This window comes from Schistocerca nitens, chromosome 1 (assembly GCF_023898315.1).
Source record: "Schistocerca nitens isolate TAMUIC-IGC-003100 chromosome 1, iqSchNite1.1, whole genome shotgun sequence".
Lineage (NCBI taxonomy): Eukaryota > Metazoa > Arthropoda > Insecta > Orthoptera > Acrididae > Schistocerca > Schistocerca nitens.
The window spans coordinates 384,854,590-384,876,203 of NC_064614.1; the positions used below are offsets into that span (position 1 = coordinate 384,854,590).

Here is a 21,614-nt window from a genome sequence, read left to right on the forward strand (position 1 = left end):
CCAACTTCTCAACCCCTTTAGGAGAGTGCCCTCTGATTAACAGATGATCTGCAAAAGAAGAATTAGGGGCACACGAACTGTTTTCCCTCAGTAAACGTTCTTTACAGCGAACTGAAAAGACACGTCCTGTTTGACCAATATAGTAGGCACCACAAGTGTCACATAAAATATTGTAGACACCAGAATTCTGCAGGGGGCTAGTAGTTTACTTTAAATTATGGATGACATTTTTTTTCAAGTTGTTATTTGTAGAAAAGGCAATATTACATTTGTATTTAATCCAAAGCAACCTTTGAATCTGGTATGACACTGTCCCTTGTGACACCGAAACCTAGGTTACAAATTAATTGTGTTCGCGACTGAGGGCTGTGCTTTTCAAAATTTTGTATTATACAACAGTCGCTGATTGACAGCCATGTTAAAAACCTTATGATTACATTAGACTCATTTGAGCAGTTGCGAGTGAGCTCATGCGCATGCGCTTTTAGAGTCACGTATGAGTAGTATCTTCTCCCGCTTCTGGCTACACAAGTGTGGCAGTTAGCTGTATAAGCAATAGCAGCATGATGCTACCCGGATAAATTTTACTGGCATGCCTAAGCTGTCAGATTCACGCATAGTCAACAGGGTAGGATCTAGGGGGCGGTGGGCAAACTGGGATATATACCGTGGGCGGCAATTTCATGGTTGGTGGGGAGGAGGAGGGGGGGGGGCACAAATTCATATTCTTGAGGAAAAAGACCTTGTTTCCCAAAGCACCTAGCATCCAGCGCACATTGGTCTATCCAGTATTGCCGCGGTTCGGAAATAGCATAGATCCGGGACTGATGCACAGAGCAGTCTTGAATTGTAGTGATGAGGTGGGTAGTCTTCACATGACCCATGTTTACGTTTAGTGATTTTGCTGGTTCCTCTTCGTTTATTGCTCTCATGTCAAATGAAAACTAAACGAATTTCTGTAGCTGGGAGCTATCAAGTGAATTGAAATACATTCAAATAATTACGGAAGTCTAAAATATGTTATTAGTTTCAGATTTGATTTTATTTCCACCTTTCTGACAGTCAAGCATTAATCGCCTTGCAGAACAATGAAGTTATTTTTGTCAGTTTGCTAAAGAAATTTGGCTTTGATTACTCTTTCCCACTGAGGCAGTCAATTTATTCAAAACGAAGTGTTTAATTCTGCACTATTGGCTAGTTTCAACTGTTCGCTGCATTTCAAGTGCACGTTTTCATGTAGCACCTATGGCATTACACCGTAATAAAGAACCAAACACAAGATAATACAGTACTAGTGCTTCAAGAAAATTTACATCCGAATCTGGACTCACGAATGTGCACTTTCAGCCGAATTTTACTATGATTCACAAAATTCCATTGCTCTTGGGCATCCTCTAATATCGTCTTTCTTTTATGACATAATGTAAGATCTTTTAATGTTTCACACGTACAAACATACGGGCTTCCTGCATTATCGTAGCTGCGCAAGCACGGCACACCTGTTATCTGGCAACTGCTAAAACGAACCTTTTAAATAGTTCGCAGGAAAATATTGCGAATGGTAGTTTGAAAAGTGTTACTTTCAAAGTAAATTTCCATATATGCAAGATGAACTATGTGCGAGAATGTACTATGAATTTCTTAAATCGCAGAGCATTTGACTCATTTAAAAATCAACTCTGAGGACGACTATTTAGAATAATTTCGAGCACAGAAGATAAGACATTTATGTCATTGCTGGCACATTTGTGTGATGTATCTTAAAGCGTAAGACATGCAAAAAAGTTCAACATTATATGTGAAAGCTTACCTTGTCTTGCAGCTTATTAACCTCCGAGACCATTATTTTATGTGAAACTTTTGTTTTCTTGTAGCAACACTATGTACATAAATTTAAAGCATTAATTTTTCATATTTGTGTGTTTATGCTACTTAACAGTGATGTTGCTGTTGACTGACCGCATCATGTGTCCTATGCTCTGAATAGCTTCTGTCATAAGCTGGCGAGATCACGTGACATGAGCTATGACTGGCTTATAAAAGTGCATTGCAATCTCGATTTCAATGCGAAAGTATGCAGTGTACATATTGCTGCACATCAGACATCTTTCTGAAACGTGTTTTTTTTCCCCTGAGTTTCGTTTTCTAAAGTGCCGAGAAATTATATGTCGGTGCATCAAACCATAACCATTCAAAGGATTGATAAGTTTTACAGCCCCGGGGAGAAGTATACTGTCGCTTAGCACGGAAAAAGTGTATTTGCATGTGGGAAGACGTGTATTTTTAACCGGGAAATCCGGGAAAATCGCATGATACCACACAACACAAAATTTTGTAAGTCGTTTCACTTCCTAGCCGCTGAAAGACCGACTGTCTGCTTTCGCGTTTCAATCCGAACTAACCCTTTCTGCCCGTCCCCGGCCATGTTTCCCACGCGCCGAACATCCTCGCTCAACTGTCAAGGGCAGTTCCCTTTTGTGAAGCCGTCCATCTGATTGGCTACAGCGTATTCTACATTATTTTACATTTTAACATATTTAAATAATCAACGCTTGACCACTTTCACATTCTAAATAAAGTAACAATAATATCCATTGCATAATAAACGTTAAATTCTTTTACATAAAACCAATACAATTTCCTTCTTTCTTTAAATGCCATGGCCAGTAGCCTTGCATCAATGTGCTTTCTGATAAATAAATAAAGAACAAAAGTAAGTCAAAAGTTGAGTCACCACCAACAGAGTTACATGGCATCACTCTGTGAGAGACTTTGCAGGGGTTTGGAATATAAATCATGACAGTGGCACAAAGCCTTGTGACATGGAACTTCATATCCCCACCTCTTCTTTATTTTCTGATCAATTTCTGAAAATTTATTCCTCAGTCAGACTCTGAACTGGCTGCTTTAGAATAGAGTGACACTGTACAGCTGTCTAAGCTAGGGAAGTGGATTCCTTTGTAGATGTAATAAAGGGCAATTTAGAAACTGGTTAGCTATGGTACATTTGCAATGTAAAAATTTCTCTGAAACATTGGTCAGGGAATAATGTGGCAGTAGTTAACTGTTCTTTGTCTTGTGTCATTTCATCCTTCTGATATGTTTAGCCCAAAAACTGTCCTTCAGGAATTCTATGGAACTTGTTGACTTTGTTGGTGTTGTAAGGAATCTCATAAATTTGGTTAAGTCTGACTCATGCATTTGTGAACAAGATGTCTAAATGACATTTCTGGCATTCAACGGCATACACATTCAAGAATTTTCTGAGTTCATTTGCATTTACTATACTTTTTTTTCCTTTTGTGCTGTATAGTCTTCTTTTTCTTGCATAAATTAATACAAATTTTCAGGAAATTATTTAATGGCACATTTAATGGCACACAAGGAAGTTCAATATAATTTACAATTTCATTTTCTGAATGCAATCTTTTCAGATAATTCTGAACATGTATGGGGCAACATGCCTGTCGAAAATTACCGTTGTGGAATGTTGTAACATATACCTTGCCTGGTCATGGTTAGATACAAGACCCCAGTCGATCTGGAATGCTAGCCTCATCCATCACAGACAAAAAGAAGACACTCGAGAACCCACTCTAGGGAGTCCTGATCTCTCCCCATGCAATTATTACGTCTTCGGTCCTGTAAAAAAGGTTTTGAAGGTTCGACAATTCCAGTCCGTTGAGGGTATGCAGCAGGCAGTTATGGACTTCTTCATGTATTAGGACTGATATGCACGTGAAAAGATGTCCAGGCAAGATTTTAGCTTTCCTCCTGCCAAATACAGGCCCACTGTTTGTACCACTGTAAAACAATCTTTGCATTCAAGAAAAGACACTGTTTATGATCCACAGCTACTCTGAAATTTTTTTGCTGACTGCAAATTCCTAAACATCCCCTGTATTAGGTATTGATCTACTACACAAGAGTGACATACAAAAATATGTACTGGACCAGGACTCGAACCTGGATTTCAAACTTATTGCGAACAATCACCTTAACCCCATCGGCTATCTGTGCACACTCCCTCAACAGACCTTGTAGATTGTCAACAGTGTCTGTTCTTTCAGAAATACATGCAAGTATTACAAGCCTAGGTGGGCACACGATGGCAACAACATTGGTCTCGATCCCTCGTTATCTCATTCTCTCTGTTGCAGCCGTCCAAGTAATATTGCAAGCATTAGATGATGAATCTAATTGCCTACAGTATAAAGATTTAAATTGTGTGATATATGGAACAACTTACTATACAACAGAGTAAAGACTATGACATGGGAACAAAACAGAGCAGGAAGTGCTACTATGGAAATTTTGAGTAAAGATGAAGAGGTAGTGTACAAAGATCGTGACGATGTCCTCCAGAGATGAGAAGAATATCTAAAAGAGCTATATGTCACAAATAGCAAACTAGAAACTCTGGAACTTGAATCACACAACAGCGTAAGTGATGACGAAAAAGGACCAACCATCATAATGGAAGAAGTAAAGTCTGCCAGAGCTGCAATGAAAAATGGCAAAGCGGTAGGTACAGATACGATACCGGGAGAAATATTAAAATGCTTGAACCAAGATGGAATAAGAAATATATTGAGATTATGTAATAAAATATATGACAGTGGTGAATGGCCTGAGGACTTTCTGACAACAGTAATGATTCCATTACCGGAAAAACAAGGAACCAAGAAATGCAGCGAGCACAGGACAATCAGCCTCATTTCACATGCAGCCAAAGTGATGTTAAGAGTGATTAATAAAAGGCTTGAAAAAGTAATGGAGGAGGATCTTTGCGAGGAGCAGTTTGGCTTTAGACAGAATACGGGCACCAGAGGTGCAATAGGGCTCCTACGAATCTTGGGAGAAAGGTTTATTGAAAAAGGAAGAGACCTATATATGTGCTTCATTGATCCAGAAAAGGCATATGACAAAGTGGTTTGGGACAAGCTGGCGACTATAATGAGGGAATAGAGAGTGCACTGTAAAACCAGAAGACTTGTAAACTCATTATATTTTAATCAATAAGTTTCAATTAAAGTGAGAGGAGAAAGTACAAACTGGATCAGACTAGGAAAAGGAGTAAGACGAGGATGCACCTACTCTTTTCAACCTCTACTTGGAAAATATGATTGACCAATGCTCGTTAGATGACAAAGGCGTAGAAATTGGAGGAAGAAGAGTAGGGTGTTTGAGGTTTGCTGATGACATGGTCCTTCTAGCCACAGGGGAAAAAGAATTACACGATTTGGTGGACACCATGGAACTAATGGAAAAAAATATGGAATGAAAATTAACACGAAACTCCATTTAATATTTACAAAAAATATGGGCGTTGGCGTCAGTTTAGAGTGGCACTTCCCCTCCATTACTTGCCAATTCCCCTGCTCTCCCCATGGGTGTCCAGCTGTTTTTGCATCTATCGGTCATGTTATTCTGCACACACTCTATTTAAGATAAACATGTATAAAAGTATGCAACATTAGCCCAGTTTTCAGAATGATTAACTCCTCCTTTGGGCAAGGGAATAAGATAGGTAGGGAAAGGATTAAAATGGTCCAGTAGATCACTCAGTTCATAGGATGAGAGGAACCTTTCTGATGTGAAAGGAGACATAAAGTAGGAGGTACCAAAAGAGTAGGTGATCAAAGAGAGTAATATGGCAGCTTCAGCACAGTTGCAATGAGGTCAGAGCAAAAAAATAAAGTTGCCTATGTTAAGCTTGCCAGCATGTACATCCTAAGTCACTGAATTAATGAAGCTGCTGCAGAATATGTCACATTCATTGACTGTAGTGCAGCAAAACATGTCATGTCCGTATCACCAAACGCGTTGCACTACACATTATCTCGTGTAGTAATGCATCAGTTTAATGGGCTGTCTGTTGCAAAACCCACTTTGTTCACATTCCAAGAACAGTCTGTTTAACTTCTGCATTTCAATGCATATACAGAATGTCCATAGAAAGTGGGAGAATTTTCATGTCTTAAGTTTGGTAGTCCTGGTCAAAGCTGCTGCGTCAGTGGTAGGTAGAATCAAAAAGTTCAAGGTATTGAGAACTTTGCTCTTGAGAACCAAAAGCTATCAATTACCACCCAAGAGCTGAAGTCTTTTAAAAGTACCATCTATTTTGTTTTCATAATCAATTTTTTGATTAATTGAACATATCTTCAGCAAAATAGAAATTATAAACAATACAGTGTCGTTTATTTGAAAACACTTTTCAGTGCAGTATTCTTTCTTGTGTTTTGTGTATTACAGAAATGATAAATAAATAATGAAAAAAAAATCTTCTTATGTGCTTTAAACTGACCCTTACTGAAATATTATGGGTTACTATACTGGGTCAAATGAATTTCGTATTGGAAACCCAATGTTTTGTCCCCATCTGTGGAGGACATCTTGAAGAGGGTTCTACTTCTCTCGAAAGTCCAGAGCGCACCTCAGCTTGCTTCTGATGGAAGCAAAGGGATGCAATTAAATGGATTCTGGAATCTAGTGCTGAAGGAGATGTGTGCCATTTTTTACATGGTGGATGAAAGTAACCAATAATAACTCAAATTTTGAATACATGACCTCATGCCTCTGTGCGCGAGCATATGGAAATACTATTTTACTTCAGTCTGTAGTGAACCAGAGTGTACATCAGACCTTTGAAAGAGCTACAGCACACCTTCAAGACATCACCCACAGATGGGGCGAAACATTGGGTTTCAGCAGAAATGAAAGTGTATATATTACCCTTAGCACCTTAAACTGATTCAATATTTCGTGTGTCAAATAGCTTTTAAGTTACCGACACAATCATTAATTTAGAGCAGTGACTTCAATGTAGAAACTTGTAATGGAATTGACAAAATAATTAATTTAGAGGATATCTTTCATAGCAGAGCACTCCCAGAAAATATCATCCGTACTATAGTATTATCAATACTAGCATTACTATATATGGTGAACTCTCCTATGGGTCATTTCCATGTCAAGTAGCCTAAGGATCCCCACTCAACCCTCTCCAAGTGTGATGCAATTTTTGTAAGATGCCTCTACAGGTCTCGTGTGCAGCCATTACAGCTTTACAAGTAATATGATGGGGCCACTAGCCTGGCTTATGTAAAAGCCAGTTTTCCATGTTGTGACAGACACAAATAAATCACCAAGTTTGCTTTACTGTTGCTTATGTTGTAAGGAGACTCCCATCATGAAATTTGGGAATTCTGCTCAAATTCTTAGGCATAACAGCCTAGCTGCTGAACATGTGTCCAATGTACAACAGATGTATCATAATTTTCTCTCAAAGTAACTCACAATTCTTTTCATGATAAATTTGGATCATGTTTTGGCAGATGATAGAATGATTTTTTTGCTGCTAATTTTTTCGTCATTTGCAACTAGCCAACATGTCATAAAACTGTGCAAATGGCTTCTAGATTAGTCATATAATTACTGAGTTCTTCAGTATGAGATAATGGAGAACCTAGAGTAGAATAACGACAACATAATAAAGGGATAGATTGCTACTTATCATATAGAAGTAACACATGAGTTGCAGACAGGTGCAACACTACCACACCCTGCACTCCGACATGTACAGTCCATAAACCCAAATAGCCAAGATGCCCATTATGGCCAGTTATTGTGCTCCCAGTGAGAGAATCTCTGCTCCTCGGGACCAGTACCTTCAGCCTGTTACCCACAACCTAACCCCCCCCCCTTTTATAAAAGACACCAACCATTTCATCCACCGACTTTCAACAGTTCCTGTTCCTTTACTACACAGCACCCTGCTGATCACTGTTGATGCCACCTTCCTCTACTTTAACATCCCTAATTTCCATGGCCCTGCTCCTACTGAACACTTACTTTCCCAACTGACTCCAAACTCACAACCTCCTTCCTGGTCAGAGTGACCAACTAAATGTTCTCCCACAAACACATCTATGGTAGAGCAGTGGGCACCCACATGTCACTGTCCTATGCCAACCTATTCTTTGGCCATCTTGAGTAATTGTTCCTAACTATCCAGAATCCCAAACCCCTCACCTGGTTCATATTCATTGCTGCCATTTTCATGATCTGGACTGAGCAAAAGGACACTATCAAATTCCTCCAGAACCTCAGAACCTTCTCCCCCATTCATTTCAGCTGGTCCTCCTCAGCACAAAAAGCTGCTGTCCATGATGTTGACCTCCACCTGCAAGACAGCTACATCATGCCTCCATCCATGTCAAACCTACCAACCACCAGAATTACCTCCACTTTGACAGGTGCCACCCATTCCATACTGAGAGGAGGAGGAGATAAGTGTTTAACGTCCTGTCGACAACGAGGTCGTTAGAGATGGAGCACAAGCTCAGATTAGGGAAGGATGGGGAAGGAAACCGGCCATGCCCTTTCAAAGAAACCGCCGTGGCATTTGCCTGAAACGGTTTAGGGAAATCACAGAAAACCTAAATCAGGATGGCTGGAGATGAGTTTGAATCATCCTACTGAATGCGAGTCCAGTGTGCTAACCATTGTGCCACCTTCCTCAGTCTGTTCTGAGAAGCCCCTTCCATTTAGCCGAACCATCTGTTACCATCACATATATAGTGGCGAGCAGTCCATCTCCAAACACACCAAGGGTCTCACTGAGGCCTTTCCATACCAAAATTACACTCCCAACCTTGTACAAAAACAGGTAGTAATGAACAGTCCCACTCCAAACACACCAAGGGTCTCACTGAGGCCGTCACATACCAAAATTACACTCCAAACCTTGTACAAAAACAGATATTCCGTGCCTGGTCTCTCCAGTCACCTACCAGCTCCCACATCCCCACCGTCCAGTCACAAAGGACACTCTCCCCATGACTCGGACCCACCTTGGACTGGAATAACTAAATCACAATCTCCACGTGGGTTTCAACTATTTCTCATCATGCCCTGAAATGAGGAATATCTGTCCCACCCCTCCCATAGTGGTATTCCGCCACCCGCCAAACATACACAATATTGTTATCCATCCCTACTCCACTACTGTTCCCATGCCCCTGCCTTATGGCCCGCAATTGATCTAGATGCAAGACCTATTCCATACATCCTCTTGCTACCACCTATTCCAGTCTGGTCACAGATGCCACCTATTGCAATAAAGGCTGGTCTATCTGTGAAACCAGTTATGTGATCTACAAACTAAGCTGCAACCACTGTGCTACTTTCTATGTGAACGTAGCAACTAACAGGCTGTCTGTCTGCATGAATGACAACTGACAATCTGTGACCAGGAGACAACTGGACCACCCAGTTGCTGAGCATGCTGATCAACACAACATGCTTCACTTCAGTGACTGCTTCACAGCATGCACCATTGGAATCCGTCCTACCAACACTAGCTTCTTTGGATTTTGCAAGTGGGCAGTCCACCCTGTAACCCCTTGGCCTGAACCTTTGCTAGTCCCTGTTTTTCACCCACCGGTACCCTTCCGTGCTCCCAGTCCAGCACCACACAGTCTTCTATTACAGCAGTCTTTTTCCCCTCATCTGCATCTCTCATTCCCTCCCCTCCCCCACAAACTTCCCAATTACACTCAGGGGCAACCCCAACTCTCCCCTCCCCATCATGTCCCTGCATGCTGCCAAAAACAGCAGTACATCTTTCCCTACACTGCTATCCCTCACCTTCCCTGCCATAGCTGCCTCCTTGTCCCCACCACCCACAGATTCTTCTTCCATCAGGCACAGATAATGTGCTCAGTATAGACTTAGTGGCCTGAGATAGGGGTCATATGTGTGTGAGTTGTGCTTGTGTCAATGCATGTGTGTTTTCTGTTTTAGAGAAAGACCTTTTGGCCTAAAGCTCAAACATATAGCAGTCTGTTTGTTGTGCCTGTCTGCAATTCAACATCACCTCTATATGCTGATAGCAAACTACCCTTGTCATAATATTGTCATTATCCAAGAATAAAGTCAATCCAAATAATTTTTTCATCAATTTTGTCTAATTTTAAGAAGGCTATATTTTGAAAGGGTCACCTTAGATTTGATTTTTCTTTCCAGCATTGAAAAGAGCTCATTTTGTTTGATCAGGACAAGTTTCTTTCATTTGTTAGACAAACCAGTAAATAATGAAGTTCAAAATGTCCTGTGGTGACTATTTTGAACAAAGAATGTGTGGACTTTTTGAATCTGAGTGTTTGAAAATTATGTAAAATCTGTTAAAGCTGCTTCTAGTTGCCTCTGAGTTTCATAAAATGAAAATTATATTGCTCAGCCTATGATGCTGAAAAATATTTATTGTTTCTCACTATTTTGGAATTCATCATGACACTTTTCACCATCTGTGAACACACAATTATTATTATTGTTATTATTATTACTATTAGTATTATTTTACATCTGCCATTTCTGCATTGAAAGAAAGTCAATTAGAAGTTAGAATCAGACTGTAGCTTCACAGACTTTCAATTCAACATTTCATTGCAGAGTAGCATTGATTTTGCAGATAATTCTGCAAATCACATGACATTTGCATCTCGAAAAGGATTCAGAAAAGTAAAAGAATTTTCAGCAGAGCAACAACAATTACTTAAAAGAAGAATGACTTACTGTCCTGCTGAAAATATTCAAATCTTTTTATCACGTTGCATTGCTTTAGATAGGTATAAACTGCTGTACAAGTACTGTTCTTATCCTTTTGATCTAAAGAACAATATGAAACCTGATGAGAAATTGTGCCCACAATATCAATATTGAAAACTGAAAACAATGTGGGAGGGGGGGGGGGATGTAACAGAAGCCAGCCTCACAGTCAGAAGATGAAACAGGAAGTACATCCATCAGAATCACTGAATCGCTCAAGACAAACCTAACTGGTATAAAGATCTCTCCTCTGAAATTTCAAATGGTGTCAGTGAGCAACTTCATATGTCATACAAGAAAGTGAAATTGAAGTAGCAATTAAACATGAGTTTGCTGTTGCTAGGCACTTTGATCCAAAAGATTTTGAAACACTTAACATAAGTAAAGTATGTCCTGATGGTGTCATACACTACTGTCACAGTGAGATGTGAGGAAGTGTGGCCATTTAGCGTTTCAGAGCTATAGCATGTACACACGACCATCTTTTATTGCAGGCACCCACATCATTTTTAACCACCATAAAGATTTTATACTTGACATACAAGTTGTTTGATGAAGTTGTGTGCAATATATGCCACTGATGATGGGATGTATCCCCAAATAGTAGTCTGACAAATAAATACTTTTGAAGTGCAACTCATGTAATATAAGATACCTTTTATTATGCATTCATATACTATGTCTTACATGTATTTGATGAGCATTGCTAATATTGTAGGAAAATTTTGTTGTATGTTTCATTGTCATTTAATTCAACATGCTACACTTTATGTAACTAAATTCCCATGTTATTGTTCTATTAGCAATGGCACAGGGAACTATAAGTTTAGATGACAGTAACTCAGTCTTACTAAGATCAGGATCAGTGTGGAGAACATTTTCTTTTGTGTATATGTATTATGTATTTTTGTTTTGGTGACAGTCTAGATGTTGTTGAGGATTTCCTCACAATCTATAAACAGAACAAAAAAGATTTTTATATAGGTAGGTAGCCCCTTTCCCCTTTCATGAATGTATCCTGGAATTTTTTCTAGCAGTTAGAAATTCATATGTGCGCAAAGGCTTGCCAGATGTGAGAGTCATGGTGAGTTTCCTTGCACTTTGTGTTACGTACTAAATTGTGGACTACCTTAAAACTATCAGTTTTCTGATGGATTTGATGTGACCTAGCATGAATTGCTATCCTGTGCCAACCTTTTCATCTCAGATTAACGCTTGCACCCTACATCCTCAATTATTTGTTTGATGCATTCCATCCTGTGTTTTCCCCTACGATTTTTACCCATTACAGCTCCTTAAAGTGCCATGTAAGTTATTCCTTGACATCTTGCATGTGACCTGTTATACTGTTCCTTCTTCATGCCAGTATTTTCTGTATGTTTCTCTCCTTGCCAGTTCTGTGAAGAACCTCCTCATTTCTTATCTTATCAGTCCACCTCAGTGTCGATATCCTTCTACAGCACCACATCTCAGGTACTTCAATTCCCTTCTCTTCCAGGTTTCTAACAGTCCATGACTGACTTCCATACAATGCTATAGTCCAAATGTACATCTTCAGAAATGTCTTCCTCAGATTAAGACAAAATTTTGAAACTAGTAGAATTATTCTTCCGAGGAAAACCCACTTTGGTTGAATTTATCTACTTTTTATATCCTTAATTTGGTTGTCATGTTATTTTACTTTCCAGATAGCAGAATTCCTTAACTTTGGTGCCCCAATTCTGTTGTTGAATTTATCACTAATCTCACTTCTGTTAGTCATCAGTACTTTTGTTTTTCTTCATTTTATTCTTAGTCCATAGTGGTTGCTCATTAGACTCAATATTCTCAACAGGTCCTGCAATTCTTCCTCACTTTACAGAGAATAACAATACCATTAGTAAATTTTATCTTTGGTATCCTTTCACTCTGTATTTTGATCCCACTCCTCAACCTTTTTTTGTTTAAATCATTACTTTTCCGATTTATCGACTGAACAGCAGGTATGAAAGACTACATCCCTGCCTTATATTTTTTGTAATTTGAATGCTTAATACATTGTCTTCTATTCTTATTGTTCTCTCATGGTTCTTGTTGCCACAGTAGAGAGCATTTAGGTGTCTGTATGATTGTGAGTGTGAATGTGTTATGTTTTACTGTCCTCCACGCATTGATCTGCTATAGGGGAGTGTTTGCCTTTCCCTTATTTTCCTGAGAAATTCTAACATGTTGCACCATTTTATATTGTCAAATGCTTTTTTTTAGATAAATAAACCCTACAAAGGTGTGTTGATGTTTTTAAGTGCATTTACATTTTCTAAATACAAACTGATCATTATTTAAAAGTTTCTAAATGTTCTTTTCCACTTTTCTATAAAATATTTTTGTCAGTAATTTGGGTGCATAATCCATTAAAGTCATTGAACAATACTTCTTCCACTTTGCTGCCCTTGTTATGTATGGGGTTTTGTGGATGATATTTTTCTGAAACACTGTGGGTATGTCATCAGTCTCATAGATTCTACAAACCAACTTGAGTAGTAATTTGATTGCCTCTTTCCCCAGTGATTTTAGAAATTATGAAGGAATATTATCTGTGCTGTTGTCTTATTTAATAGCAAGTCTTCTAAACCTTTATTACACTTACATTATAGAAAAATTTCGTACTACTACTTTTGGATCTCATGCTTGAGAAAATAGACGTAATCAGATCGAGAAACCACACCAGTCTTGGGCACTATTTGTATTAAAAGCTTTTTCAGTATTAGACAACGACATTTCAGATTTTCCTGTAGCTAAACATTTGACAAACTTCGTTGAGGTTCTAGATTCTTTCGCGGAAAGGAAAGCGTACCATTTAAAGCTGTAGCAAGATTAGAGAGAAAAAAGTGCTAGGACCTAAGGATTGAAGAAATGTGTACTGTCTTGCGTGTCTCTTGTCTTTACTGGTTTAATGTATTCTGTATTTAATTTTATGTTACACAAATTAGCAAGGTATTGGCTTAGAGGCAATAAAGAGTGCAAATTTTGTGAAGAGTACCTGTTGTCCCGGTTACAAATAATCCCACCCAGTGTTAATTGTGAGTCCTTTTTTTAAGAAGGGCAGAATGTCAAACAGGCCGACTGGAAGCGGGAGAGGCTTATTATAATTTCCACTGTTCTGAATATAGTTTGATGGCATCCATTACAAAATATACACGTTCAATTCCACAGAGCAAAAAACAGTGACGTGCGGTAGAAGAACGCTGTGTGATGAGGCATGGCACTGTCCTTTGGCACACTTAAGACCTAATAACATTTCTTACATTTCCATGAACATGTATGCTTCATGTATGAGACTCTTCAGAAAAATGTGCACTACAAAATGAACATATATTTGGAAAGTCGATTTTTGTAAATTGTTGAGATGATATCTCAAACACTCGAGCGAAGGGGGGGGGGGGGGGGAATGGAGGCACCACTATCTAGTATTGCCGCGGTTCGGAAATATTGTATATCCGGGAGTGATGTGCAGAGCAGTCTGAGTTATAATGGGGAGGTGGATAGTGTCCACGTGACCCGTATTTACAATTAGTGATTTTGCTGTTTCCTCTTCTTTTACTGCGCTCACGTCGAATGAAAACAAAACGGAATTCTGTGGCTGGGAGCCTTCAAGTGAATTAAAATACTTTAACATAATTATGGAAGGCTAAAATATGTTATTAGTTTCAGATTTTATTTCATTTCCACCTTTCCGACAGTTAAGCATTAATCGCCTTGCAGAACAATGAAGTTATTTTTTTCGGTTTGCTGAAGAAATCTTTTTTGCAGAGGCAGTCAATTTATTTGAAACGAAGTGTTTAAGTACACATTATTGGCTAGTTTCGACTGCTCGCTGCATTTCAAGCACACGTTTTCATCTTCTAGTACGTATGGCATTGTGCCATAATAAAGATCCAAATATGAAATAATACAGTACTGGTACTCCAAGAGAATTTGTATCCAGAAAACCACACTGAAAAGCTTAATATCAAGTCGAGGCCTACTTCATTGGGAATCTGGACATACAAGTGTTCATTTTAGTACGGTTCACAAAATTTGAGTATCCTCTGGTGTCTTGTTTCTTTTATGACATACGATAGATCTTTTAATGTTTCACATGTATGAACATACAGGCTTCCTACGTCTTTGTAGCTGTGCAAGTGCGGTGACGCCTGTTATCTAGCGCTCTCTGGCAACTGCTGAAACGAACCTATTGCTAACAGGTTGCTGGAAAATATTTGGAATGGTGGTTTGAAAAGCATTACTAACAAAGTATACTTCCTTTTATGCAAAATAAACTATGTGCGAGAATGTATGATGAGTTTCTTAATCTCAGAGCATTTGAATCTCATTTAAAAAACAGCTCTTTGATGACGAGCCATTTAGAAGAATTTAGAGCCCAGAATATCAGGCATTTATGTCGTTATTAAAAATTTAATTGGCACATTTGTGTGATGTGTGTTAAAGTGTAACATGTGCAAAAAATGTCAACATTATAAGTGAAAGCTGTGCTTTTCTTGTAGCAACACTATGTATATGAATTTAAACCATTAACTTTTGCTTTTGGTGTGTTCGCACTACTTAACAGGGATGTTGCTATTGGCTGTCTACATCACATGTCCTATGCTCTGAATATCCACTGTCATCAACTGGCAAGATCACGTGACGTGAGCCATGATTATCTTACGAAAGTGCATTGCAATCTCAATTTCAATGCTTCGGAAAGTAACATGGTGAGGTTTGGTGGAATTCGAGTTTATACTTTCTTAGTATGAAAATACGCAGCTTACATATTGCAGCACGTCAAAGATCTTTTCAAAATATATTTTTTTCCTGTGAGTTTCGTTTTATAAAGTGCCGGGAAATTCTACTCTGGTGTATAAAACCATAACCGTTCAAAGGTTGATACGTTTTACAGTTCTGTGGGAAAGTATAATGTCACTTAAATCACCCGAGAGAAAGTGCATTTTTAACCAGGAAATCCATGAAAAATCTGGGAATTTTTTATCCTTGTCCGCGTATATACCCTGTACTACAGCTCAAAATGGACTTTCTTATGAAATGTAAGTAATCCAACTCACTAAATGAAAAGTTTTGTGAAATAAGTTGTGATAAATCTTTAGCCTAGAACTTCTCACATAAGCTTTTAAATTCATTACTGTTCACAATTTCAAGCTTTGAACTGCCACTGCTTTTAGCTTCAGATGGCAGTGAAACTTTTTTTATGTAAATATTGGTTTTCCCTTGCAGCAACTATATTTACCTTTTATGGGACCGTGAGCTGATAAATCAATTTCTTGCAGTAACAGCTGCTCTGGGACACTATGTAAGACTTCCAGTGTTTGTACGAGTGCTGGAATTTTCATTTAGGTTTCAAACCTGAAAGTAACCTGAAGGTATTAGATTAAATGAAGACAGTAGGCTGCATTAAAATTTGATTTCTACAAATGTAATTTCTCTCCAACATATTGTGTAATATGAATCATATTAATTTAGTAAATGATGACTGATAAGTGTCGCAAAGAAATGAGAGCACATGCACTTTCACATAATCATAATAATAATAATAATAATTGTATTCAGAATTTAAGCAGTGACTAGGATTCTACATCTATATCTACATTTATGCTCCGCAAGCCACCCAACGGTGTGTGGCGGAGGGCACTTTACGTGCCACTGTCATTACCTCCCTTTCCTGTTCCAGTCGCGTATGGTTCGCGGGAAGAACGACTGTCTGAAAGCCTCCGTGCGCGCTCTAATCTCTCTAATGTTACATTCGTGATCTCCTCAGGAGGTATAAGTAGGGGGAAGCAATATATTCGATACCTCATCCAGAAACGCACCCTCTCGAAATCTGGACAGCAAGTTACACCGCGATGCAGAACGCCTCTCTTGCAGAGTCTGCCACTTGAGTTTATTAAACATCTCCGTAACGCTATCACGGTTACCAAATAACCGGTGACGAAACGCGCCGCTCTTCTTTGGATCTTCTCTATCTCCTCCGTCAACCAGATCTGGTACGGATCCCACACTGATGAGCAATACTCAAGTATAGGTCGAACGAGTGTTTTGTAAGCCACCTCCTTTGTTGATGTACTACATTTTCTAAGCACTCTCCCAATGAATCTCAACCTGGTACCCGCCTTACCAACAATTAATTTTATATGATCATTCCACTTCAAATCGTTCCGCACGCATACTCCCAGATATTTTTCAGAAGTAACTGCTACCAGTGTTTGCTCTGCTATCATATAATCATACAATAAAGGATCCTTCTTTCTATGTATTCGCAATACATTACATTTGTCTATGTTAAGGGACAGTTGCCACTCCCTGCACCAAGTGCCTATCCGCTGCAGATCTTCCTGCATTTCGCTACAATTTTCTAATGCTGCAACTTCTCTGTATACTACAGCATCATCTGCGAAAAGCCACATGGAACTTCCAACACTATCTACTAGGTCATTTACATATATTGTGAAAAGCAATGGTCCCATAACACTTCCCTGTGGCATGCCAGAGGTTACTTTAACGTCTGTAGACGTCTCTCCATTGATAACAACATGCTGTGTTCTGTTTGCTAAAAACTCTTCAATCCAGCCACACAGCTGGTCTGATATTCCGTAGGTTCTTACTTTGTTTATCAGGCGACAGTGCGGAACTGTATCGAACGCCTTCCGGAAGTCAAGAAAAATAGCATCTACCTGGGAGCCTGTATCTAATATTTTCTGGGTCTCATGAACAAATAAAGCGAGTTGGGTCTCACACGATCGCTGTTTCCGGAATCCATGTTGATTCCTACATAGTAGATTCTGGGTTTCCAAAAACGACATGATACTCGAGCAAAAAACATGTTCTAAAATTCTACAACAGATCGACGTCAGAGATATAGGTCTATAGTTTTGCGCATCTGCTCGACGACCCTTCTTGAAGACTGGGACTACCTGTGCTCTTTTCCAATCATTTGGAACCCTCCGTTCCTCTAGAGACTTGCGGTACACGGCTGTTAGAAGGGGGGCAAGTTCTTTCATGTACTCTGTGTAGAATCGAATTGGTATCCCGTCAGGTCCAGTGGACTTTCCTCTGTTGAGTGATTCCAGTTGCTTTTCTATTCCTTGGACACTTATTTCGATTAAACCCAATACCCAGGATGTTTCAATTATTAGTCAAAGATAAGAATCAAGCTTTCCCCCAAATATGAGTAGTGTGCAGCTTTTCCATTATTTAACTGTTGCTATGGAATTTCTTCCTCTTCTTCATAATTTTCTTCCAGCAGTCAATACAACAACAAATCGCCGTCACTAATTTGAGAAATTTGCACGAACTGTTCACGTCTGAGTTGAAGACTACTTGCACATAACCCAGTCAGGCAGTGCACAAGGTGCCAGTGTGCTGTTTTCTCTATACTGTAGTTAGAAATGGTTTTCCTTCCAGCTTTAAAAACGATTTCAATATGTTAGTTACATATGTATAACCTAAAATTAACCAATGTGAAGTAGCCAGCAACCACATTTTTCACAGAAAACCCTTCAAATTTTTTGCCGCAATGTAATTGGAAATTTGTGTGCCATATAGTTTCCTCAGAATAGAATGAGAGGTATTATATACAGTGGTGTAGAAATTCAGAATAAGTTATTTTTTATAGTTTAATAAGCTTTTATTGTTTACAGCAAGTAAATTGGAAAACTCATTTTACTCATGTACAGCTGGCTGTGAGTCGCCTCATGGACCCATTCATTATTTTGCTGTGCGGTCTTTTCTCTTACTAATGCTCATTACATATTTCTGACTTGAACAGTACATCGAACAACTATTTACTTGTATGTTAGCTCAACAGCTTAAGTGCACAATCAATACAATAAACAAAACAGATCCGTTCGCCTTTGGCTTTAGACCCTCCTGTTTACTTGTTCTCCTCCCAGTCTTTTTGAATTGTACATCCTCCTCTTGAGAATTTTGAACAGTGTATTCACTATTACTAGCTAAAATTTATTGCTGAAATCAGTTACTGAATTACATATTGGGTATCCTCATATACTTTTCTAACCCCTCATCTGTTGGCGACCTCAGCATGTGTCCCTGAATATTTTGTTGCCACTGTCAATTATCATTGAAATGTTTACAGTAACTCACCCCCCTTTGCTACCCTCCTATTCATGATAAACCATACTTCTATTAGACCATTTTCTAATTGTGTTATATTACCCTATATTTGTCTGACCAGAAATCCTTATCTTCTTTCCACATCTCTCTGGTTCACCCCCTAGTAGATCTAGACTGAGCCTTTGCATTTCTGATTTTCAGATCTAACTTCGCTACTACATTCACACTTCTGACATTCAACACTCCACTTCATAACATGTTACCCTTTCATTTGTTATACAGTCTCTTTCTCACGGTCAGTGCTCCTTTGTCTGTACCCTACTTCAGATATGAGTAGGGGCTAATCCATGATATTTTTCGAATGGCAAGATCATCATTACACCTCTTCAATTACATGCCACATGTCCTGTGGATATATATAGTGTATATTCACCTGTTCAGTATAGTAGTTTTGACTGCCTTCTCCGCCCTCTTTGACAGGACAATTGGTGAAGGTGAATATTTGTACTGGAAATCTTGTCTCCATTGATATAATTTGTATTCAGAATTTAAGCAGTGACTAGGATTAAAGCCAATACCCAGGATGTTTCAATTATTAGTCAAAGATATTTCTCAAAGACCATGGTAACAACTGACTAGGTGAGCCGAAATACTAGTTGAAATATGACACTGGCATACTGCTTCCAATATGTCAACGTACAGTATACACTTTCAGTTGAATATTGCTTGACTTTTTATTTCAAAACATAAAAAGTTAAATACCATTTTCTTGTTATTTCTGTTCAGAAGAAAAATAAAAAGTATCATTAAGGAAGACCATAGTGGCGTCAAGAATGTCATAAAAAGAAAAATACTCAATTATTTATAATTAGTTGTATGTTGGTAGTGTATGAGGTGGTGTTATTTTATAAGACGTGTTGTTTCATAAAACACAATGAAAAAATTATTTAATATCATGATATTTCATGTATCTTGTATGTGATTCTAGGCAAACCTTGTCATATGAATCATCCCTGAAGATATAACCACAGGCCACCAATATTTTACACTGAAATGAAAACACAAAGGGTACTTGCAGTGTATTGTGTGCAGTTATTTCACTTTAGAGAAAATGGTAATATACAGAATAGGAGGCTCAAGGGTGCCTCATAAGCACTCTTAAAGCTCACATTTTCTGAACTGCAAATGTGTAATTTTTGTATATTTTAAGAACTTAAGTTTTTTGATCTTATTACACTAGTCTTGTAATTGATGTTCGAAACTTTAGATATTTTCTTTATCTAATAAATGATATGTACTATTGTCAATACATTTGTAGAAATTTGATGATGTTTCGGGGTATATCAATAAAAATGTTATACCTTTCAACCTCCCTTACCCTCCTTTTATAGTTTAATTTTGCAGTGATCAGGCATTGGTCTGGAATAGTTAACACAGAGAACATGAATTGTTGCTAAGAGAGCTTGACCATATTGCCTAATAGGAACAAGTGTCTCTTCACTTTATGAATATTAATGTTCCTCAGATTGAAGTGAAGAAATGTTGCTTTAAAGGATAATAGTACAGTCCATTCTACTTCATTTACTGCCTTTCCAAAAACAACACTCTTTCTTACAATGCCTAACCCAGCCACACTTGTCTTAATAGTTAAAAAGTTTTCCACATTCACATTGAAGGTTGCAACTGTATTGCTCTTCCAAATTAATCTTTCAGGTTGTAAGTGTCCACAATAAACTTTTTATAACTGTTCACATTATAAAATTTTTCACCAATGAAAGCTGCTGACAGACAATGATGAGCTGTTTCATCCACTGATTTCATATGCAGTTATACACCCTATAAACCATACCATTACTCACTACTGCCCTCACAAACAGTGTAATATTTCCAAATTCATAAATCATCACTTCAGGAAACTGTTAAAATAATTCTGACATAATGCATCTACACACAATTGTTTTGCACAATGTCCTTTTCACATTCTGATGCATCCCCAGTATCTCTTGGGCATTGTTGAAAGAAATAGCAAGACAGTGCTTCTGCTGGATAAACACACTCTCAGCTTCAAAAGTTCCAAAGAACGAACCAGCAATGCGTAAAGGACACAATTTAATGTCACACTGTTATCAATAGTCATACCATCTATAACCTGTTGTAATAACTTTGGTTTAATTAGGATGGGAAACATATTTTTTTGTGGAAGTTTCCTACGCCTTTGAGTTTGAAATGCGATTGTGATGAATTGAGGTGCTTCCAACTGCACTGATGTTTTAATAGCTCAAGTATGTGTGGATGCTGTAGGTAGGTCTGGGTATTCAAAAAGCTCCCATGATCAGAAGGTTAGCGGTAGATAGGTGCCAGCATTCAGAACTTTTAAGAGCTTCAAGCGTTCCTCGTCGGCAACAGTGATGTGAGGCATTTTCCATACTATACTATTAATCTTTATTTAAACATTCTCTGCAGCTGTTTGAACGAATGAATTTGCGTCACTTGCACTCCGCACCAAAATAAGTTCCTGTTTAGCGTTCATAATAATTCGCTGTATGTCCTCAAAATAACCCATAAGCATATTTAGTGGCACACAAGCGGTAAATCGGCTGTATCCCCCCTCACCATCAGGTGCATCTATGAACAATCCTTCATTTTCCAAGCTGTTTGAATCAGAGGCTGAGGCTGAAATGTACGTCTTAAGGGTTGGCGTTATGCCGACATTGTGTGAGCGATCTATTTCAATACCGTTAAGTTCATAACATATCTCTTGAAACAGGAATGCTAGTGCATTTCGCGTGAGCTTCGATAGCATTACCACAGTGCCGTCAGCTTTCTTAAATGTACAGTCCAGATGCAGGAAGCTCTTGCAAGGCAATGTTAGGGCATCCTGATGCTGGATAATTTCATCA

General features: G+C 38.5%; 1 protein-coding gene across 7 annotated transcripts in view; it reads left to right on the top strand.

Moving 5' to 3' along the window:
* Positions 1 to 20,021, top strand: part of LOC126249129 (kinesin-like protein KIF22) — a 317,400-nt gene extending 297,379 nt beyond the window's left edge. For all 7 annotated transcript variants that reach the window (XM_049950791.1, XM_049950819.1, XM_049950826.1 and 4 more), the window contains one exon: positions 19,703 to 20,021. In XM_049950791.1, coding sequence (XP_049806748.1) covers positions 19,703 to 19,720 — 18 coding nt within the window. In that variant the 3' untranslated portion in view covers positions 19,721 to 20,021. The remainder of the gene's footprint in view (positions 1 to 19,702) is intronic.
* The last annotated feature ends 1,593 nt before the right edge of the window (positions 20,022 to 21,614 follow it).